The sequence below is a fragment of the Lepisosteus oculatus genome, chromosome 10 (genome assembly GCF_040954835.1).
Source record: "Lepisosteus oculatus isolate fLepOcu1 chromosome 10, fLepOcu1.hap2, whole genome shotgun sequence".
Classification (NCBI taxonomy): Eukaryota; Metazoa; Chordata; class Actinopteri; order Semionotiformes; family Lepisosteidae; genus Lepisosteus; species Lepisosteus oculatus.
The window spans coordinates 3,671,042-3,695,689 of record NC_090705.1 but is presented as its reverse complement, the minus strand read 5'-3'; the positions used below and the strand labels follow the sequence as shown (position 1 = coordinate 3,695,689).

Sequence of the window (24,648 nt, the reverse complement as noted above, 5' to 3'; positions counted from 1 at the left end):
GTGAACTATTCATGCAGTGATGGATTGTCAAAGATAGCACACTCAGTTTTGCAACACTAGTACAAATGTGCATGTGGCAGGAAACAACGTTTAGAGACACTGCAGAGAAGATTCATATTCATTCTGGAATGATGATTAAAATATTTTGAGACTGGGGTACTGTAAAACATTTATGAAAAGGGAAGATCATTTAAAATGTTCAGAGGAGTCAGTTCACTCTTCAGGAACAACAATGGATATGGATACTGAAGTGAATTCATTTCTTCCAGGATGTTTGTCCCAGAGTGTGACATTTACAGTACAAACATTCTGGATACGTTTGCTTATACATTACATTCTTTTGTTTTAAACCTAATACTACAGAAATTAAAAGGGTCTAATTATCTGAGGTAGGCAACTATTCATTGACATATTTCAACCAATTACTATCAAGCAAGATTTGTTAAGATGCAATATTATGAAATCAACACAGGGAAATGATCACCTCTGGGTATTACTTTGAAATGTAATGTTAGGGTGTTAAATTGATGTTTACAATAAGAAGCATTATTCTTGATCAGAAAAAAGGCCATATTTCCCATTTAGCAAGTAAATATTCTTAAATGGAGCGTACAAATCTGCCCTTTTTTTCTCAAAATATTTACAGTTTATATAACAAGTTGAACAAATAATGTGAACAAAAGATACAGTAACACACGTTTTAGCTATAGCAGTATTTTTAGTGGCAAGGCAAAAATGGAGACTCTCACCATCTACTTGTCGCATGTGGGGAAAAAAGACTGAAACAGCAAGTGAAATAATTGCAGGGTCAAGCATTGAGCAGTTCATGCTCTTTATCCGTTTTTCCAACGGCGTCTGGGTTGGATAACGGATCCAAATCAGCAAACAAGTTGAACCAAGCCGACAGGTCCTTAGCTGGCTGTGGGGTGTCTATAAACAGAGAAGGAAGGAAAGGGTGGTTTTTACATTACAGTACATCGATTACAGAACCTACAGCTGTTAATTCCAGGATGAAAATACTCAGAAGGTGCCATAGTGAAGTAGACAGGCAGTGCAGCAGTGCCCCCCTGAAGGACTCAGGTACAGTTCTGGTGTTCATACTTGTCCATACAAGGAGAGGAGCCGAAAACAGGCCCATAAGTTTCTCTTGGGCTAAGAGAAATGATCTCAGGACAGCCTTTGATCGTGTAGAGATGTAATACTCCTCGAGATTGTTGCAATGTCAAACAATGGATGATACAAAAATAAAAAAAAATGATATAGTCTATAAAGAGTGTTAGGTGACTCACCTTGATGTACCATTCTGCAGAGGAATTTAACAATTATCAAAAAAAACGTCTTCTATTAAGTAAATTTAGTAAGTTGGTTTTATGAAATGGAAATACAATTCAGGCTTGTGTTAATCTAGCTGTTCAAAGTTAGTGTACAATTTTTTTATATAGTTTTCAGGTTTGTATGCAAGTGCAGTCAAGTTAGTAAGCGGTGGCTGTTTCTATAATTTATTTAGATGAAAGATGAAAATAAATTCAGCACTCTTACACAATAGAAGTATTGTATTTATTCAATTGTTTGATTTTTTTTTATCAGAACGCAAAGTTCACAAGCGAGAGGAGGCCTCTCTGTCCACCTAGCCCACTTGGTGATGAACAGCTGATTGATTCAGTGATCTAGCTGCTTCTTGAAAGAAGCCAGGGTACCACCTTCAACCACAACGCTGACAGCCTGTTCCAGACTTCCACAGCCCCCTGGGTAAAGAAGTGCTGCCTTTTATTGCACCTTTATTGCACTTTCCCTTTAAATCTATGATATGCCACCCATTTAATAGTGGTTCAGCCACTCACGACAGAGCACATGGATATTCAAATTTAAACCGGTACGTTGCTAAACACTCCTTCAAGTATCATACGACATGTTCCCAATCAGATCAAGTCTGGAGAAGTGTTCAGACTGAAAGTACATAACTGGAGTACCTTTCACCGAGGGCCTGCTAATGTTCTGGTCAGATCCAGACTGTTCCAATGCTTGGGTTGCCGGCTGGCGGTTACTCATGGCCCAATCTGAAACCAAGTTAAAAATGTACTTCCATAATGCTGAAATATACATTTCTGCTACAGCAAGGTCAAGGATACTGTTAAATGACTTAGATGTTAAATGTATTCTACTTTTTGTGCTTGGATAACATGAAATGCTTGAAATGCTCCTAAATAGGATGTTAATATTTTATTACTTTATCATGTTAATACAGTGGAATCTGGTTTTCAAATGACTTTTAACTAATTGCAAATTTTTTTAACAAAGATTTTGCAACATAGTCAAAAGATTACTTCACACCGTCTTCACTGTACGCCCCGGGCGAACAGTTTCAGAATGTCGGGAAAATAAACTCTGAAAGAGTTTTCTAGAGGAGAAATTGGAACCGGAGAGCGATACGGCATCCTCAGATTCCTCGTCAACCTACCAGCAAAGGAAGACTGGAGATTGTTCAGATTAAGGTCCAGGAGCTGAGAAGGAAGGAAGCCCGATGAAGACGCCTCCTGCACTGGCTCTCCAGCGGCTGGCTGAGCACCACTGTTCGCAAGGGTCTCCTCTCCAAAGGCCGCCTGCCACTCCTGGCTGAAACCCCCCTCTTCCAGAGAAGTGCTGTTCAGGATCTCGCTGAGTAAGGCCATTTCGTCCTTCTCACTTCCCTCCTGCTCGGGAAGGCTTGAGAGCAGATCGTGCTGGGCTGAAACGACAATACGGACTGCTTTAAACACACAGCACTTTTTGAAGGCTGTTTGGCCGGACATGTCTGACTAGCAGAAATAAAATACAGGCCAATTTGTGCATACTTCACTCGATATACAGTATATACTGTAACCCCTTTAGCACAGCACAGTCCATAAAGATGATCCCTATCACTGAGAGATATTCATGTCTGCTGGAGGACCTTAGGACGTAAGCAAAAAAACACCTCAGGGAAACACCTCAAACCTCAATCCATATAAATGACAAGGTACTACTATGTTACTCCGCATATTCTGGAGATTCACATATAACATGGCACATACTGTAGCACAAAAAGCTGTGATCTACAAGGATATACTGTATAGGGACACAACACTAAGAGTCAATGGAGTTCTTCCCAGATTCACAGAAAGAGAATCCGTTTGCCTTGATTTCACAAATCAATGGGTTGGCAAAAAGGAACAAAACACAAAACAGAACAAAAATAAAAGGGTGCTTTGTCCTGTTTATTAAATATATCCAGTTTAATTTCACACAGTAAAGTACATTTTATAGGGGACCTACTTACCTAAGCTACGTAAGCAAGTGAGCAGACTCTGTCAATGCATTCATATTAACCAAGACATTCTAACCTAGCTAAAGAAGGATTGGAGTGGTCACGTGCCATTATAATCAAGTTGAAAGGAATTATTCAGGGAGTGAATTATCATGTATATTGTCTTACAATTACATTCCACATAAAAGCTGTAAAAACCTGAGAATGTCTTTAATTATTTAACAATCCACAGATCAGATAACAAGGTTGTATGACCTACCTAATTCATGTTGCAGCCTCCACATTGCGTTTTTATGTGGGAAGTACTGTATGTGGCAGGGAATTTCTTATAATCTCTTATAGATACCTCACTAACTGCACTTTAAAGACTCCCAGGAAACAGGAGGTGTATGCTGAAATAAATCGGACTGAATTGCTATTTACAGATATATCGTTAATTTAGCAAATAGCATTATGTGTTGTTGTGGGGCTCTTTTTGAAGCTTAATATAATACATGTTTCAAAAGGAATGTCTTATTGAAAACTACGCACCCCACAATTTCTACTGCTACTGCGACTTGCTACTGCAGATCTTTATAATAAAGAAAAGTGTTCACTCACCTGTATTTTGGTTTCCACTTAAATTCACCTCTTCAAAGCCTGGTGAGAAGCCTTCCCCACTGTGGTGTAGAGATGCAGAATGTACTGTAATGGAAAAAGAGCACAAACAAATACTCCACCAGCCAATAGCAGCTCTATCGAGTAGAAATAAAAAATTCCAAATGAGCAATGAAAATCGTTAGATCTGGCAATATTGTTAGTATTGGCTTTCATTGGAATTTATACGAAACAAAATGTCTCTTTGTGAAGACGTGCAGTGATTTGGTTTGGGGAACATTACTCTGTGGTAAGATAAAGATTCTAGTCTGGATCACATTTCCCAGAATGCTGTGGAATGAGCTGGTGCCCTCAGTCACCGGACCAGTTGCTGCAAGATAATTGATCAGGTGACATTTAAAAAAGCAGGAAGCTCAGGCTTCCACCTGTTGGTCAGTCTGCCATCTGGGAACAGAGGACAGATTCTCGGTAGTGCAATCCGCCACAGGGAAGGGAGAAGGTAGTGACCAATTGTGGGGCCCGGACAACATTTGAAACAGAGAGGCTGTGAGTTGTTTGAAAGAGTTTTGTGGAGGAAATCCAGGGAGAGACTGGATTTCGAGAGATGTTTGTTTTGAGATTGGTAAACCATTAAGCTCCCTAGCTGTGATAGGGCTCTTGTCAATCTTGCCTTTGTCTGTTTTACTCTGACCCCACCTATCACACATCCTATTTTATGATACCCTGCACCAAGGTGCTTCACAAACTCAGAGAATTTCAGCCTTTAAACCCCAAAAACATTTGATGTTAAAAAACAGTTAACAAACACGCATATTTTTTTATTTTACTTAAAGGGGAAACAGTGTTTTAATAAGTGGAATTACCTGTATGGCTTGATTCCTCTTTGTGCTTTTCACTGTCTAATGAAATGAGCCTGAAGAAACAATAAAATAGTTATATAAACATCATTCAAAAACGATTATGGAAAAAGGAGATAAATATGCAATATAATGTGAATGACATATTGTACTAATAAAACGGTTTCTGCAAAATTGTAATGTTTCCTAACACACAGGCTCCGAGTATACTTTAAGCTCAGCAAGGAAATGCTACAATATCACAGAGTGTCTGATAACCAGATAAGATCCACAGTTGCTCCAGGCCTATATGACAGCATTTCACACAGTGCTGTGTGCCAGACTCTAAGGGGAGGAGGGTTTGTTTACTACCTACAACACTACTTACAGCAGCACCCTGGTCTTCCGAGAAGGTCTGCCATTCCAGTACTGTCTAGGCCCATGTTTCTATATTTCAAGTACTGTAATGAAGACAAGTACTTTTTTTGTTTTAATGTTCAAAATATACAAAGAGAATACTGTAAAAGCCATAAACTATCCCAAGTGGGTGAAAAGGTATTAAAATACCTACAGTAGTTCTGGGACAGGAGAGTATGAACGAAAACCTCCAGGATTTACTTGAGATTGAAAACTGAAAATGAAGCACCTTCACCACGCTGGGACATTTTTTGTCTTTGGCCGTGGTTGTTGCCAACTAAGCTGCTAAAGTCGAACCAGAGTTTCTCTTAAGCAGAGACTGTGTAAGTCTTAGCTCACAGGGGGGATACAAGCACCAGTAAAACAGCAAGTGTCAGAAAAAAACCCTCAGACACAGGGGTGATTTCATACCAGTAGTTGTACTCTTAAAAAAGCAACACATTTTAATGTTTGTCCTCAATGGTCAGTTTCAGTAGGCCTAACACTGGAAGTGTAATGGGTGTAAAACGAATCATTTTTTAACATACAAAATACTGTACATGGTGCTCATATTTTGTTAATTGTGGTGTAAAACCTGACAGTAATGACTGGCTTCTTTATCCAGGTACTTCATGAGAAGCCAATGCAATATTCATGTCAGACACACGCTTAGAGGGGAAGAGCAGCCCTGCTGGACTCACTGCTCATCCACGTCAGGTGACCTCTCCCTGCTGTCCTTCTTCCCCTTGATCCTCCTCCTGCTCTTCTTCTTCGCCCCCTGATCCGTCAGTTTATTCGCGGGGTCTTGCAGGCTCTTACAGTCATAAAGGCAGAAAAGGATGAGTCACACGGAATGCATTTCCACTTCGCCTCTTTTATTTTACCCATTAAAAGGCGCAATCCAAAGGTCACACTTTGGTCAGACGGTTTCCAGAGAGAGCCAGCTGCTTCCCTTCCCTGTTCAGCAGCATTCTGTCCAAATTGATTGCGAAAATTGTCACCCTCCCAATAGCAACTATGACAATTCTTTCAAAACACACTTGTGCTTTGTTTTTCACTTTAGTGAGTCTTTAGTGGTGATGGATGGCCTCAGGAACACAATACAATAATACATCGATTAAGTACAAAAATATAAACTGTTTTGGGGATCCGGAGCCGTATTATCTATGATCTAGATAATATGGCTTCAAGCCTACACCATGTCAATAGCTGGCTGTATCCTCCAGGCTGCACATACATTATCTTCCAATTTGTGCTGAACCTCCTCTATGTCACTGCTAAGCTTACATAACAAAGATGAGTGTGTTAGCAATAATAACTGCATAATTTTACAATACCTAAATGCATATTATAATTTTACTATACCTAAATGTATAATTATAGTACAATGTAAGAGTTGCACCAATAAAAGAATAATAAATAGGTAGACAGAAGGTAAACATTTACTGTATGTACAATATAAGTGAATTATTTTAACTTATTTAGGATAATTTTAAAGATTTTTTCAAATATCTTTAGCCTTACAGGTATAATGGTTGTATTTGTTAAGGACGTTTACTAAATACAATTTCCTGTCATTGTTATATTAAATATCTAAAATACATTAGGTCATACACACATCCATCAGTTGGTTAGACCTTTCTAAAAACACTGTAAATAGCTGCATGCTAGCTCTGCAACAGGATGCTATGCTGATAATGTAAAAGACATATTGGGCATTTAAAATTGTTTTGTGAATGTGCAATCTACTTCAAGTATTCATCTTGGTAACATACAGTACATAAAGCTTCCTTCTACATTTAATGCAGTTTCCTTTCCTCCAAATGCCCTCCCTTTGAGCTCACTGAATGCATCTGGCACAGAGTCCAGGTACTGTACCTAAAACCTGGTTTGTGAAACTCGGGTTAATATCTTTCAGGATTCTCCCTCTGTCAAATCCCAGAGGAGGATAACCGAAAAACATTCAATGCTTGAGGTCATGCATATTTTATATCCCCGGTTTACCACAGCAACAGATGCCCATTATTTCAAAAGTACTTCAGCCCTTTGGCATGGCTTTTTAACACAATGCAACGATTCATGTGATGGGCGGGGGGAGTATTCCGTTGTGTGGTTTTTTATTTCAAGCTTCTTTCTCATCCTCATCTCAGAGCAACAGAATATTCCGCACAGGAGGAAGCAGAAAAACTGCCAACATCCTGTGTGCAGCACAGACCTGATTTCAGGAATGGGTGCAACACACAGGCTGTGTACTGTATATTACTCTGGAGAAAGCGCTGCAGTCTATGAGTCAAAACAAGAGCTCCCGCTGAGTCACAGTATTCATCATGAGCTCACAAGTGCCTTGCAATATTCATGGCTCCTGTGTGGAAGCTAGTTGCAGTTATACAATAGATGAAAGCTTTTACAGTGTGGAGGCAGATACAAACAAAACACATTTTTTTATTTGGTGCTAAACAGGTTTCTTTTAGAAACAACTGATTGCCTGATTTAATTTTCCTGGCCATCTTAATACAATAAATCTCTTCTTTCAACGGCGAAAGCATATCGCATCACCTTTAACACATAAAAAAGTGGATAAATGACTGTTCATAATAACGCTGTATTCTCCCCATTTGTGTCTTCACACAAGTGACTATGAAATACTGCCTAATGTATACTTTATTTTTTAACATATCAGACAAATGTCAAATTGCACAGGAGTTCAATAATTAATTGTGTGATTTGGTGGAACCGAGACCAGAAGGTGTGCTGGTTCCCTGGAGCAGGATCCTCTAAGGTAGACTTAATTTTCATTTAATCACCTTCTCCAGTGATAGTGGAACTGCACAGAGAGAGGCTGAGCGTTTGGAACAAGTGCAGTATACATTCACTGAACATTGCAAGACTTTTAGTTTGTAATTCTTCAATAACATTGGAATGATTTCAGTCAGCTTCACTAATAAAGATTCATTTCTAATCAAGAGTTTTATTTATATATTCCTGTCAGAAAAATATTAAAATGCCGATTATAAATTTGAAATAAATTTCTTCTTTAAGTTGGACAAAAACCGTCTGCATGCGTAGGCTGCAAAGGAACAAGTAATAGGTTTATTCCATGCTGAAAAGAGAAGAAAACACAACGTTTTGGTTGGGGAGCCTTCTTCGGGTCAGCTGAAACGTTGTGTTTTCTTTCTTCTCTTTTCAGCATGAAATAAACCTATGACTTGTTTCATTAATTAATGTCCAGATGTGATAAATGCAGCTCAGCCTGTGCCTACTAGGATTCAGTCCCAGGTGTTTATGGGCTCTGAGCACAGCACTGATCCCCAGACAACAGATCAGGTCACCACTTGAAAAGACTGGGTCCCCACCTATGACGGAGATTTACAGTACACTGTCTAGATTTCATAGGAGGGTAACATCACTTTTGTCACTGGTGCAGTGCACTTAATGCACTGTTACAGATCATTCTGTGATGATAGACATGACAAAACCAGTCTATGTTTGGAAAATATTTCTTCATCTATTGAAAAAATCCAAAGCAAACTATTAGGTTATTCAATACCTGATACAGTATTTACAGCAGCCAAACAATCAATGCAGTGATATACTCATCGATGCAGCTATTTACTTCCTTCAGGTTTTTAAAGACATTTCTTCTTTGCAGTTCTTCATGAAACTTGATGTTTAAACGGAAGATACAATTATGTACTGTTGGTTTGTCATGCTTCTGCCTCACCTGGTGCTCTGTAACTGATTTCCGATGCATCCGCTGTGCTTGTACACAAACCAGGTAGCTAACAGAAGTTAGTGTAATTACACTAACACAGTATGCCGTAATCTCATTTTGTGACTGTTTGCAATCATTACACAAACCATGCTTGACGGACTACCACACTTTAATATGGTTTATTTTTATATTAACTACCAACAAAGAGTTCTCACTGCGTTCCATATCCTTGCTTAATCAAGGAAACAGATTTTCTCAGCATGGGAGTTATGCACAGCAAATAATGACAACCATTGCTGTCAGCATATGGGGTATGGTTACCATGTTAAATCGAGACTTTTCCCAGGTCAAAGAGGCATGCATTGGAATCTGCTCAAACAGAATCAGCCAAATTTTACTTCTAAAATACCAGGATATATTTATGGCTTATAAGAACAATATTAACCGATTTAGAAAAGTCCACAAACTGACAGTCACCTACATAGTCTCTTTAAATGCTATTGTGTTTGGCAGCCAGTGCATCTCACTAAAACCTGCCTTATGCCTTATTGGAGAACTCAGGAAGCGCAAACTCTCTAAATGTGCTTCCAAAATTTGTATCCTGTCATAGGTAAAAAGGTTATATCAATAAACTGTAATGATAAAAATGTTTTCCCTTTCACAATGGCCATCAATAATGTTTGGAAATCTTTAACTTGAGAAATCCATTCATTAACTATTTTATTGGATGGGACGTATTCTTGACCATTTATTACTATTTTGTGGTTTATTATTGTTATTCTGTGATTTGCTAAGTATTTTGTATATGTATTTTGGTGACATAATGTAATTTATGTATTTTTACATTGTCCCAAATACTGTATTTTGGATGAATTGCTCCAGTTTCCACTTCAGTGACTTAAAGTTAAACTTCCTGAACATTGTCTCCCTTTTACTTTTTAGTTCTGTACTGTGTTTGTACTGGTACAGTATATTAACTACATCTTGCATTATGTAAGACTTATAACGAACTTTACAGTACTATTTATATCACTGCAAGCTGGAAATGGGTTTTCAACAAGATTTTATTTAGAACATCCAAGATGCAACACTTATGTCCTTATGTCCCTTCCATTCTATTAATGACCTTTAACCTCATCCTCAAAATCATGCCCAGTTACACCACACATCACTTGCTTTAATGTGAAGCTTTACTGCACCTCTGTATTGTACATGTATACTGTACTAAACCGAGAAACGTTATATCTTAACATATAGACTTCGATTGCCACCCAGACATTTTCACATACAGTACACATGGTATTACATAACAAAATGCAATCCCACACTACAATCATTAACTGTTATTAATAAAAGCTAATAAAAATGCACTCTGAAGATATTACAGAGGTTTTCATATTGCCAATTTAAATTACTTTATACAGTACATAAATTAAAAATAAGGTAAAAGACAAATGAGTTTTTGTGTACAGAATGTAGGGCAAGAGACTGCTGCCACATATTAACACTAAAACATATGGTCACATACGAGTTTCAAACCTTAGGCTACATCTCTCAGATACTGTGGACACTCCTTCCCCCTATCACTGAAATGTAGAAGTAAAATAACCACATTACAACTTAAATATATTTGCAAGGGCTATAAAGAGTAAATAAATGCCTAGAATTTCTAAAATGAATTCTGTTCCTTAATCAACTACTATAATGCAATAATGTGACAATGAATTCAACAAATGGTAAAAAAATAAAATGAACAAAGCTCATGTCTTGTCAAAAGAGCGCACAAGGACAGGGGACCTGGAAACTCAAAAGACTTAAAAGTGGAAGGTTTAAGTCACAGACTAAGCCTGTTGAAAACAGGAAGAAATAGTTACACTGAAAATTAAATCGACTCGTCTCTCACAGGCACACAGACCACTTCGACATACCTGTTCAGTTCTTACTAAATAGAAGCTTACCTTCAGCGTTGTGAATTCATAAGGCTGATAGCCCTTGAAACTTTCATGGATGGCTGCCATGGTGTGGGAAGTTTTCTCCCAGAAGTGAAGAAGTGTGGTCTGCAAAAGGGGGGAAAAAAGTTCAAAATGGATAAAAATGTATTTTAAAGATTTAAAATGCAAGATTTACATTAACTAGAAGCAACATGGAAGAATGGAATATAAGAGCAACAATTGAAAAACACACCGAAACCTCTGCCAATACTGGGGTTGCAATCCAGTGAAGCAGAGTATTCTAAGAAATGTTGTACAGGTACAGTAGGTCTCAAATCGGTCATTGTATTCTGTATGACTGACATACTGTATGAGGGCATCTTTTGATTACTGGCAAGATTGATCCTTTTTACACAAAAATCATTTTAAATCGTTATGTAAAGAAAAAAAGAATGGCTGCAATCGACATCAACCAGGCACTCACTGGTCTCAAACCACCTTATAATCTACATTATAACATCCATAGGCTTCTTTGCCTTGACATTTTGCCACTTTTAGTTTCGTTTCTTTCCTTCTTAAAAAATATAAAGTATTCTAAGAGCCTGTATGCCTGTACTTTGATTCTACTAACACGGAACAGTAGGGACAAAAGTCTCTCATGATCCACTGTCATGATGAAATCACAGTGTAAAGGCTGTCAGACATGATGACTATAAACCTTGTCCGAGTTGAGGACACTCTTGAACTGCTATGACAAAGCAATAGACATGTATACTTTATTAGTAGCAATTAAATACTATAGCAGGTTGTAGATATGAATATTACATTTTTCAATATTGAGGTCTTCTTTTATGGTTTGAATGCAATTTAAGAAGTTATTTCATTTGTTCGTGGAGGTATCCGTAGGGACAAAAATGAAAGCAATGTCTTAAGATTTTCTCTTGTGTACCTGATACATTGTTAGCACGTGAGAAAGGAGGTTACAGCGACTTGCACCCAGGAGATCCACCTTCTGGCACACATCATTCTTTAACTTGTCAAAGCTTGTTTTAGAGAGTCGGACCTGAGCTTGAACCTTAAAGACAAAAATAACTGATGTTACAGAAACATATGTAAAATAGAATCGATAGATTAAATGTGTGAGCAAAGCGACAAGAACAACGAACTTTAAGTCTTTCATTTGTAAGAACATAAAAAGGTGTCAAATGACGGGAGGCCATTTTTGCTGTAACTCATTTAGTCAGTAGATCTGTGGTTTAGATCCAGGTATCACTTTTATGTGAATTCTTGAAGGATCCTTGTTCAAGATGCACCCAGTCCTTTGTACGAATAAGTGGTTGCTCTTTTCATTCTTCAATGAACATTCTCTGTCGAATTCCGCTTCTGTTCTTATTTCGTTATTGGTCTGAAGTTAGTCCACAGGGTTGACTTCATCAATACCTTTCAGGATTTAAAATATTTGTATCCTCTAAAAATTGAGAGTACTATTTATTTATACAATCTCCACAGAGGCCAGCTCTTAAGGTATGAAATATTCTGAAGAGTGGTATTACTTCTCATCTTCTAGGAAGACACTAAACTAACAGATCAGTGATCATAAAAACTGCCTGTTTCGCACATCCATGACACCTCCAGTTGTTCCACAGTCTGGAAACAGAAATGCTTGAATCAGTGCTGAAATGGTCTTATTCAAAGAAAGGTTAAAATGCCATGAAGAATTCAACTCTGTCCAGAGTTACATGTATTTAAAACACATTGCATGAAAGCGGTTTCTTATACGTATCCTTCTACAATTAGCTCCAGGAGAATTATACACTAGTCAGAGAATTTAAGTGCTTGAATTAAAGACAATGCATTAGTTACAAATACTGTAGCATAAGTAAAGCTTCTCACTAATGTAACCATTCCATAAACGTGTTATGATTAATAATAACTATTAGTCATATTTTTAATGTGCCATGTTTAACTGAATAAATTCTGAGTGAGACTAAATTGTGCCTATTTCCTTTCTTCTCTGAAATAGCAAGGAATACACCAGAATCTCCTCCCAAAAACATCTGGAATACAGGACTGGCTGTGGTTCAATGCAGCTGAAAACTGTTAGAAGTGTATCCAGAGCTCTCTCCTACAAATATTCTAAAATGCCTAAATCTCTTAAAACAGTGCATCAGGCATCCCATAACCTAATAAACAATTGTCTCATACACATAAAGATAGACCGGGCCATTACAACGTGAACAATGTGCTCATCTCCACAACAGCCATCTCATTACGTGGCCTTTCAACGGTAATATTCTAAACTGATGATGATGAATAGAAATCAGCTGGTTCTTACACAACCATATACGACACTCTGTGCTTATGGATCTATTAAAAATAAAAAGCAAAGAAAAGACCTGTTTAAACATCAAGGTCTCATTCAGATGAAGCTAAGAGCCTCATGCATATTTAATAAATAATAACCTTTATTGTAGGATAATGAATGCAATCCTTGGAATGAAAGGTTACCGTGTACATTATGTTAGGATTGATGGGGGGGCCCTTATTCTCCAATAGCACAGTGTGATAGTGAATCTCTCACACATTAAAATTATAATTTCATTTGTCTGATGTACAGCTTGCACCCTCTTGTGGGAAGAAGAAACAACAGCAACACATCACTGGTAGAGTGAATGCTTGTAGTATAGAGACCGTACCTCTCAGTTTTTCCCAGAATCAATAATACCAAGACGTGACGGACCTCTGATGATGTAGGGAACAATCACAATCACCAAGAAAGGGTATGGAACGGACGGCAAACTTTTTAACCATCCACATAACATACAGTGTGCATACCTTGCGGAACTTTTCCATCTGCTTGAATGTATCTGGATCGAGCTCCTGGGAAACATCTTTCATCCAAAGCAGAGCCCCACGGTACTCTGTCCTCGATTGCTCCATCCTGTTCACGGTCAGCCAAGTGTCAGAGATGGCTCTGTACCTGAATGTCTCCACTTCCTGGTACAGTCGGCACAAGGGGGTACGCAAAGCCAGCCTTTAGGGGACATATATAAAGAATACAAATATAATTGGACACGCGCTGCCGTGGCTGACATGTTCTGGAAACTACTTTGATAACTCAAGCGGGTAACAGCGACAGCAAAATATTAAGCATGTCTCAGCAAGTCAAGAGGGCTATGTGCACTCTGGGATGTTCAGGGAGAGCTCTCCAACAGAAGAGCGGGACAATGACGGACCTTCAGGAATAACTATTCTGTAACTATTTCCAACACAGTTTGAGTGCCACTTAAAACCTTCCTGAAAATGGCATTAGAATTTGAATTATTAATTGCCCACATTTGCAACCTTAAGGTCTGAACAGTTACCATCAATGAAAACAATGAGCCTGTTGGACACTCCTGATTAGTTCCTGAGTAAAGGCAGAAACCCCAAACATTCCTGAGTCTTAATTAATAATAATAATAATAATAATTGCTTACACCTATATAGTGTAAGCAATATATAAGTGGACATATATTCTGGACACTCCAGTCAAAGCGCTTTAAAGGTAATGGGGATCCCCTCCACCACCACCAATGTGCAGCCCCACCTGGATGATGCGACAGCAGCCATAGTGCACCAGAACGCTCACCACACACCAGCTATCAGTGGAATTCTCAGAGCATTTCATAGATGGGGATTATTAGGAGGCCATGATTGGTAAGGGCCAATGGGAAATTTGGCCAGGATACCGGGGTTATACCCTTACTCTTTTCGAGAAACGCCCTGAGATTTTTAATGACCACAGAGAGTCAGGACCTCGGTTTTACGTCTCATCTGAAGGATGGCGCCTGTTTACAGTATAGTGTCCCCGTCACTATACTGGGGCTTTAGGACCCACATGGACCGCAGGGTGAGTGCCCCCTGCTGGCCCCACTAACACCTCTTCCAGCAGAGACCAAGGAGTTTTTCCCAGGAGTCTCCTATCCAGGTACTGACCAGGCTCACACCTGCTGAGCTTCAGTGGGCTGCCAGCTGTGAGTTGCAGAGTGAGAGGGCTGCTGGTCTTATGGTGAGAAGGTAGAACACTAAAACTGCAGTTATGCTTGGTTATCTTCTTAACATAATTAAAAGACATGTCAGCATTACATTTTTTTATTTAAGGCAGTCATAATGATATAAGAAACATACTATACTTTATATTGTTTTTTAAGTTTTTTTAACAAAGACTATTCAGAATAAATAGACCGGTCTGCACTTGAAACCAGGAACTCACCTCTGCTGAGAGGAGAAACAGAGTGCCTTTCCAGTAGCCTGCATGATTTTACCTGCTCGGGTTTTGTCTTGTGAACCCTGTGATCTAAGAAAACGTCCCAGTTCATTCTCTTCCTGAGATAAAACTGGCAAAAATATACGAGATGGTCAGTCTTCATTTTCATTGCACTTAAAAATCAAACAAGCAAGTGCACATCACTTATAGTCTTAACTAGCAACTTGAAAAATGTACGGATTTTTTTTTCCAACAGCTGTAAAGAATAAACAGATTTTGCAATCTTTGCTGTTGCTTGGAAATACCAAATACACTGAAGCTGGTGTACTGTGACAAAAATGTGAGTGTCTTTCAATTCTAACTGCAAAATAGACACCACTGAAATTCATTCTGTATTTCCAGACAATGGCTGCACAGTGGTGCAGTAGTTAGCATTGCTGCCTCATAGCACTGGGGCCCTGGGTTCAGTTCTGGACCCTGGGTTAGTCTCTGTGTGGAGTTTGTATGTTAGCATGGGTTTCCTCCCACAGTCCAAAAATATACTGGTAGGTTAACTGGCTTCTGGGAAAATTGGTCCTGGTGTGAGTGTGTGTGTCTGCCCTGTGATGGACTGACATCCCATCCAGGGTGTGTCCTGCCTTGGGCCCGTTGCTTGCTGGGATAGGCTCCAGCTCTCCCGTGACCCTGAATGTGAAGAAGCAGTTAGAAAATGGATGGGTGGATCAAAAACTTCAAGTTGTTGCGAAGCGAAAAGCTGATATTACTCAGGCACCTGGGTATGAATGCTCATTACTCCCAGAAACAGCTGCTTTCACTGATCTGTTTGCCACAAAAGTGCACCTTCAGTGATTCTGAGCAACAAGTAAAAATATTCAGAGTAAGGACAGCTAAATATTTCATTCAAGGTGTGATCAATCAAACACCTCTATACCTTTCCTGTAACATATTCATTCACTTTCACGGACGTTGGTAGCCTCAGAGGATTGTGTTGAGCTAGAGCCCTGCCTGGCAGGCAAGGACACATGGCAGAGGGCAGAACTGCACCCTGGATGGAATGCCAGTCTATCACGGGGCACACACAATGGCCTGAGTACTGTAGGTGGCAATGCAGATACACCAGTTAACCTGGACAGCATGTCATTGGCTCCTGGGAGGAACCTGAAACGGCAGAAGAAACCCGTGTGGAAATGGGGAGAAACCGCCCACTCACTCAGGAGCTGCTCCAGGACACAGGAGCTGTGAGGCACTTCTGTCACATGTCCATGAAAACCGGCTGATCAAAAGGTTTCATGCATTCATGAAAACGTTTCAATCTTACGCCTTCCTGGAGCCAAAATGGGAAGCACCTGTAAAATACTTACAGCAAATTCTCCTCTGATATTGCTCTATGACTTTCAATAATTCCATACACGTTCTTTGGATTGAGTGAAACACCTATCAAAAAATACAAAACCCTTTAGCTCTTATATACCTGCACAAGGACTCAAGCCAGATATCATACAGAGGGAGGAACCAAGACCTTAATGCTTGGTGCTTCTTTTGTATCAATAACCAAGATTTGACTGGCTTTAAAAGCCTTATAGCAGAACATTGGAAAGTCAGGAAGTTCAGCTGCATGTGAATGGATAAAAAACACCATATGAACTCCCGCTGAACCAGCAGCAAAACATGAAACAGTGGTCAAGAGGAATATGTGGAGGTGAATTTAAAAGCCTCATACAGGACTTTTCGAATGCCCTCCCCTCATGTTCTTATGGATTATATCATGTTTATTAGTCCAAGAACTATTTTAACAAAGAAACTTAAATAGATCTTGATAGTAAATAAATCAAAACATTTTAATGTTGTTCAGTTACATATAAAACTATTTTGCTCTGAAAATTTTGAAGGGGACCTCTGTGAACCATTATTTCAATTTGACTACCTACTCAAACACAGGCCAAACTACTTTGACGGTAAAAAATGAAAAAAAATATAACAAACATATTAAGAATTAAGTATCACATAGCTAATTGTTCTGTGCAGCAATTACTGCACCGGGATTGTTTTCTGAACATTTTCTTTTTCCCCATTATGAATGTATTACATTTAAATTATATTTTAGTATATCTTTTCAATTACATTTTAAAATTGACAGTGTTTATGGGGTTTTTCTACATAGCTGGTATTAAAAATCTGTGAATGAATAGTTCAACATCACAAGCAAAACACGTGAAGAACATTTAATCTCAAATTATTCCGTGGGAGAACAGGCTCCTACTGCGGACTCACCTCCAGTTTAGCATCAAGGTCTGCATCAGAGGCAACAACATGTTCGTCTTCCTTTTTCCCCGTCACTTTAATCAGCGTCTGCTTAGTCCTCCAGTATTTCTGCTGGAACTTGTTCACAACAGAGCTATCTTGGCTTTGTATGAAGCGGTCGTACTGCTCACGGGAATACCCACTACAATGGCGCAGGTGAAAAGATATCAGTAACACGCTGGATCGATTCCAGTTCAGCGGAATTTGAAAAAATAAAACTTTTTATTTTATTTATTGGATTTATTTTCCAAACCCTCTCTTCTCATTTTACAGGAGAAATACAACATCTTTCATCAAATGTTTTTTTAACGTTCGTTCAAACAACATTTTAAAGCGAATCCGTTGATCAGTTTCACTTAACAACATGATGCATTTTACACTGCTGAAAACGGCAATGAATGTGTTCAAATACAAATAGAAAATGATTGTGAAATTAGTACCTCTTTAGGGACTGCATACATGTAGAGCACATTGTAAAAATACAATACAATTAAGAAATATAAATGTAAATATGACATGGGGGCACATTAACTGCACCAATACCTAATACCCAAGTGATCTGAATACACTGGAGCTTTCCTAACCCAGACTGTAATTTTGAAAAGCTTTTTTTTGTCTTTTGAATTTTCCATTTTATTCTCCTCTCAAACATTTTAAATTGGTCTTCACTAAGACTTCAGCGAGCATACTTACTAATTTCGGCCATCCATATTTTCAAAACTTCACTTCCAACCTGCAATTAAAATTGGTAAAAATCACTTTTTTAAAACATATAAGTATACAAGGCTATAAAATAAAGATAAGAGAAAAACTTAAATAATTAAACTATTACTATTTTTTTGTGATAAGGAATCACGGTTTGCAAACAATTTCAGTCAGAACTTAGTAGCCTGCCTGAAGGCCAATTTACCCTAGTTGCCTAGACATGCAGTTTAACCATTATAAATTAGGTTAAGAGAATTGGCTGGTATTTGTCAGTGGGAAACAGAACCATTGCTGTGATGAACTACACTTCCCATAAGCCCACTGGGCTACTTCCTGTGTTCCTTCTACCCTTGGAATGGCTAACATGCTTGGCAGCTTGGCAGTTACATCAATCAAATCAAACCTGGGGTTTTATGGGATGGAGAGACACCAGTCATGCAGTATTGCAGACAATTTCTTTCTGCAAATAAAACACAACAAGAGGGTTTCCCAGTGTGGTCTTCTCTCACAGTGGCTCAGCACACGCAGACAGCCACTCCCTTCAGCGTAATCTACGAGCCCATGCGAGAACGCCTCTCACCCTGCTGGAATAACCCATCCTGTGAAATTATTCTGGTGTTGAAAATTCACATAAAAATGAGATGCTGAAGACATGTCATAATATTCATAATAGTAAGAAATAAACATGAAGCAAAATGTTATGTTGGATGACATCATGCACAGAATCTGGCAGATGTGATAAATCACACCACAGATTGCCAAGGGTAAATGGAGCAGCGTCAGTCTCTTAACTCCTCCACTAATAGAGACATGCAAACAGTGTTAAAGTAGTTCATCTAAGCAAATGGTTATTTCTAATTACATTTATAGACACAGGCAGAGTTAAAACACGAAAAACCTTGACCCTTCAGGGCCAGGACTGTATATCCAAGAATTAGATCAGCAGTTTCCAGCTCTTCTCCTGGGAAGCCCTGATCCAGAAGGTTTTATACAGTAGGTATACTTTAAAATCGGTGTCTCAGATGACTTGGAAAAATGTAAGCAACCATTCTGATTTAAGTGATCAATTAAGAATGGATTTTTTTAGATCAAGTAATGTAAAGATAACCTGGTAAAAAAATCCTTCAATTCTCATTGACCACGGTTTCTTTCGTATTTGATGTCTTTCAGATCTTTTAAGTCACAGATCTCCAAACCTGGTCTGGGAGGTTTTCACCCTTGATCCTGGACAGGGTTTGGAGACCTGCAGCTTAGAGTAAAAAAAACATCTCCACATTGTCTAGAGTGTAAAGAACAGGAGATGAAGCAGACCTAGGAATACAGCACAGAAGTGCAACCTGCAGCAGCTTCTCCCTTCAGATTCACGTTATGATTAAAAATGTATCACAGTAAACCAGCACAGAAGCCCATTGGGCACACAGAGCGGTCACAGTTGACACTCATGTGGTCATCACAATACTGTAAGAAGACATTTTGGCCGAAATGGTCAATTACATCATCTGATCTCGCCTACTCAGCCTTCCTGTGAGATACAATGCCTTTTTAGGAAGCATTCATTTTTAATAAAGACAAACTAGTAATAAGCTAAAGTTTAACTAAGTTAAAGTTAATATCTGGATGCAGAGCAAATATTTTTGGAATTTTCTATGTCAATGTTAAACTCCCCCCCAACACTTAAACCTCATGATCTGTAGAACAGTAGTTTTTCAAACCTCCTGTGATCCCCACTGTGTTTTCCACTAGGGCATTAACAAAAATTAAAATACTCCTACAGTAGGTAAGATGTTTTTAAAATATTTCAACCCTTTTTAGACCACATATAAACATTAATGTTCTATTTTAGTATTTGTGCAGGTCTTCTGATCCCCAAAGCCATTTTGTTCTGAAGTGTTACTACTGTATATGTAAACAAAACATAAAATGGTATCCTGTGTAATTGTACAACCTTCAGTATTAACAGGTTTGCAGGATTTCAGCTGTTTAATTAGAGAAGGTTGGATCTGTAGCAGACACAGTAAAGGGCTAATGTATTCTTACCAGGCTAGTATTATCAATAATACTGGGAAATATGGATAAATTCATCTTGAAAAGTAGGAAAAGACAGATGATGAAAAGGAAGTTGGGTTTAAGAATACTCCCTCCCCTTCTAAAAACAAACACACTCAGGAAAAAAAGAAATTTTCACACTAAATTACCTTGACTATTTCAATGAAACACTGGTAGACAAGGCTTTGATCTCAAATTCCATTTGAAGAAAATCCACAAATTCAGTGAAACAGACAACTTCAGAAAATTGATTCACAGCACAAGTAGTAAAGAAACTGTACAGATGGCAAGAAAACAAGAAAACCTGAGTACTGGTCTAGTAAATAAGCAAGTATTTCGAACGTAAAGTAAATGATAAATATTTCCAAATACATGAGCATACTGAACAATAAGAAGCAAAAACAACTGATCTCCCCTGGTCTCTGATTGTGTTCCTTACCTGGTCATTTTTTTTTCTCTCAAAAGGGAAAGGTTTGACTCACTTTCAATAGCAATCAATTCCAACTAACAGAGCAGTGTTCCCCATCTTGCTTTGAGCAAAAGGACTTCACAGGACTATCTTCATCCTGTCCCCTGGTTCTGTGACTGAAACCCATTGAAGCAATCCAACAGGCTTACTTTCCTATTTAGAATGAGTCCTGTTCTTTCTAAATACTATTCATCGGCCTGTATCTTTGGCATATTGCACTTTCCTTGACCTGCTTCCAGATTTCACTAAGAACTGGTGGCCACCGAGCTACAGTACCTCCAGGATCCACAGGTGGTTCCTGGAGGGCTGCTGTGGTGACAGTACAAGAAGACTGATCTCGAAAGAGATCTGACACAACCTACGGCACTGGCCCAGGAATTTCCAAACGTGTTATATCATAATATGTGACATTCAGAGAGTTAGGCCTTTTTTTCAGAGTATACACCCTAAAGCTCGAGTGACCTACAGAAAAGGCATGATAAGATAACTTGGGGACGAAACCAGAACTGAAGAATACACAGTGAGTCTCCCAACCTTGATATCCATTATCCACCTTAGAATAATGTGTCGTAACATACACAGCAACATACCTGACTATAACCACAACTGTTGGCAAAAACAGCCAAGGTCTGAATCACAGACCAACAAAATACAGATGGGGCATCAGTACAATGGACAAAGACAGACAAAAAGATGTGCTAAACTAAAATAGTAAAAAATGAAGGATAATCTGGCTTCCTTTCATTTAAAAATCCCAACACAGCAGAAAAGCACGTTAAAGAATAAAAACACGTTCTATACAGTTACAGGAGTTCCAGTGCTAGACCTGCCTTTATTCAAACCATTTTCACTGGAGGTAATGGATACATGTACAGAGCAAGCATGGAAAATTTGAATTCATCTAGGGAGAACAAAGACCTTAGTTATGTTCTGTCCTCTATAACAAATACATTATTAAGCAGTTCATTACATAGAAATGCACCCAGAGCACTGATCACCGCTGTTGTGAATGACCAAATGATAAAAATGACATTTTGCAGAATAAAAACTGAAAGCACTTCCTCGCCAAGCGCAGTAACCCTGTTCCAGCTGTGGAGAGCACAGTCCTGCCCTGCAGTCACTTCCCCTGCCCTGCAGCTGGGAACCTCAACAGAGGAGCTCCAGGGCCAGCACGTGCCTCGTGCCGAAATCCTTCACAACCAGCTTTCCAACTGAGATTAACTTAAACACATAAGAAAAGTTCTTGCTTGTTCAATCCTGAAGGTGAAATACTTCCCTGGGTTCACTTATCTGCACACCTTAGGATCTTATAATTCAACCCATTTGGTAGTTTATATACAACTATATATACTATATACAAATCATACATCAGTTCTCCTGTCAATCTCTTCTGTTCTCCATTTAAGATATTTATCTCCTTTAGTCTGTCCATATACTGGGATGACAGTCCTCTGAAACGGTAAAAACTAAATTTCCTTCTGAAATTATTCTTGTTGGCACTCTTTGAACTCTTTCTAAAGCTTCAATATACTTTTACGGTATGATAACAATATCTGAACATAATATTCTCTTTGTATATTTTTGATTCAAATTCCACACTTTTTATACCCATATGCAGTAATCTTTTCTATTTCCCTGTCAGTATTGTCTTAATAGAAAGACACAGGACACAAAGCCCAGATCTCTTTCATGCACAGCTACCTGAAGCTCAGAATCAACCATTTATGGTGTGTTCTACTTCCTGCACGAATCATTTTGCACTCATCAGCATTACATTTTTAATTTGAAAAATGTCGACAGAAGACAAGCCTTTGTCCAGACCTTTTTGGATCACTCCTCTAATTCTTGTATTATCTGCATTTTTGGTTGGTATCCCAAACATGAACAAGGTCCAGATACTGTACATAACAGAGCCACAGAGCCACAGTTTAGGAAGAGGGAAAGACCTCGGACACATCAATGGTGAACTCCACTGCTTACGTCTGTCCAGTTAAAGCTTATGCCCTTTACGATGACATGATTTGACATTTTCGTGAAAATATCCTCAGGTCCTAGCAGTTTATTTGTTTCAAGCTGACCTAGGCTAAGTGGCAACTCAGTGTAAATTATAACCACCCAATTCAGATGATGAAGTACATTTTAAACATGCAAGAAAACGTCAGCCACTGTCACTTTTATATTGACCTTGATAAGTGTAACTGTTTATCACAATCAAAATAAGGAATGTTCAGTAAACTGGAATTATTTATTCACATTCCTGCATGAGATTATATATATATATAAAGTACATGATTGTGCAATTCCTGTCTTCTGTTACTTAGTCTAATCAACCGGAAAATAATAACCTGTAAAACAGTATCCATTTAATGTACCATTAATAATACCACTATCGGCAAAATACATGGGTTTTACAGAGGTTTCAAATTAGTAGGTACATACAGAAATCATCAGTACTATAGTATTAATTTACAGTACAGTACTGTACATACTGTATACCAATACGAAAACTGCCTAAAATAGCACTATAATTTAACATACCATTTTTCTATATTCATATTAGCGGCACGATTCACAGCACCGTGCATTTGATAGCTCGTACACATTCTTGAAACCTTTGATATTTTTATTATATATATTTGACCAAATCTAAAGCAAGGCCCCCGGAAGATGAGCTAGTCAAAGCCTAGCAGGTACCCCAGTTAAAGCCCTCGTCCTGCTGCTTAAGCGCGCAAGCAGCCAAGACCGGGCGCAGCAGCAGCAAGAGAAGCAGACCTGCGAGGCTGTTTTTCATTTCGGCCGCACCAAAATCAACAGAACCTGCTCCTCTGTTAACACGTTAACACGTCCGCTGAAGAGAGGCTGAAACAGGCTGCGGCTTTCAGTAGCTTTCATACAGTAAAAAAAAAAGCACCAGCATACAGCAGCTGCCTCTCCGCGTAACGAGATGATACAGTTACCAAAGCCTTTCTCATGTTCATAAAACATGAAAACCAAGCTTACCAAATAATGGTTATATCCCGAGAACGCCTTCGAAACGTTGCTTATCGTTTTTCCTCCATTTTTACATCAGCCTCCCCCAGGTGGCTCAGTGCCTCTCCGGCTAAGGCATCAGCTGCTGACGTCATCCCCTGGACTCCGGGGGACACGTCCTGTAGGCTGTCAGAGCAGGTCTCCCTGCGAGGGTGTCGCCGCACCTGCGCTCATACTGTACAAACACTGCGGGTACCTGATACCCGGCTGACAAAACAAATACAGTACGAAGTAGGGAGGTGCAGAAGAAGTCATTTGTAGTCTGTTGTTTTCACAGTGTACGGAGAAACCTGTTTTAAGTGTGGGTGACTAAAAATGATATATCCTTTTTGCTCTGAATTTAATATCTACAACGCGGAATCAACCAATGTTTTTTTTTTTTCTATCGTGGAATAGCTATCCTGAACTTTCAGGATCCTTCAAACGCTTTGAATCTATATATTACTGAATTATTATTACATCAACTTCATAATTACACCGACAACCTTTATTGTCTAAAAGACACCCGATTCGCAGCTTAGTTTCTTAGGAAAATCCTTACTTCCTAAACAAAATGCAAGGTTATAGAGTTAAAAGTATATTATCAGGGCCTTTTCAGCTGTCTGTTCTTTTCTGCTTTTCTGCTTGATGTTAACACAACTTCATTCTGTTACAGTATGTCATGCCAAGTTGTATTACACATTGACTGTTCTTATATTTCTTAGCCTTGTTTTCTGTGCAATGAAAGTGTAGGCTTCTTGGTCAGGTCATCTTTGTAAATGGTTCTAGGGCAAGTTATCTGGTTAAATAAAGGATTATTGTTGTTAAACACGTCAGTAGAAAAAATATCTGCACCTCCCACTGCATACACACACTTGCTTAAAGGGAAGATAACATTAGCTCCAGGGGCTTTTCAATGATAACCACAGTTAACTTGAAATATTAACCCTTTTAGTCTTGAACAGCAGAGGTTACCACCAGACGTAACTCAGCTACTCAAAATCCTTAAAGACAAAGATAAACTGATGGGCTTGTTTCAAATTTTTAATTCTAGTCCATCTTTAGCCTATTAGTTCAGAACATTTTGTTTTAGCTCCGGAGTGTTTCTGGTTGC

The 24,648-nt window shown here is 38.7% G+C and overlaps 1 protein-coding gene and 1 long non-coding RNA gene across 2 annotated transcripts; one reads left to right on the top strand and one right to left on the bottom strand.

Moving 5' to 3' along the window:
* Positions 1-808: 808 nt before the first annotated feature.
* On the bottom strand, positions 809-23,654 carry ica1 (islet cell autoantigen 1). The gene is made up of 14 exons (XM_015358204.2): positions 23,526-23,654; positions 17,999-18,038; positions 17,276-17,447; positions 16,366-16,438; positions 15,011-15,134; positions 13,591-13,789; positions 11,705-11,830; positions 10,783-10,881; positions 5,814-5,926; positions 4,744-4,793; positions 3,884-3,967; positions 2,459-2,725; positions 1,971-2,057; positions 809-930 (listed from the first exon to the last, which is right to left on the bottom strand). Exons 2-14 carry the CDS (start codon positions 18,013-18,015, stop codon positions 809-811), a joined length of 1,533 nt encoding a protein of 510 aa, XP_015213690.2. The 5' UTR covers positions 18,016-18,038; positions 23,526-23,654.
* LOC138241361 (uncharacterized) lies at positions 926-2,820 on the top strand. Its single transcript, XR_011190582.1, has 2 exons — positions 926-1,749; positions 2,299-2,820. It is a non-coding gene; the product is annotated as an uncharacterized lncRNA (long non-coding RNA).
* Positions 23,655-24,648: the final 994 nt, after the last annotated feature.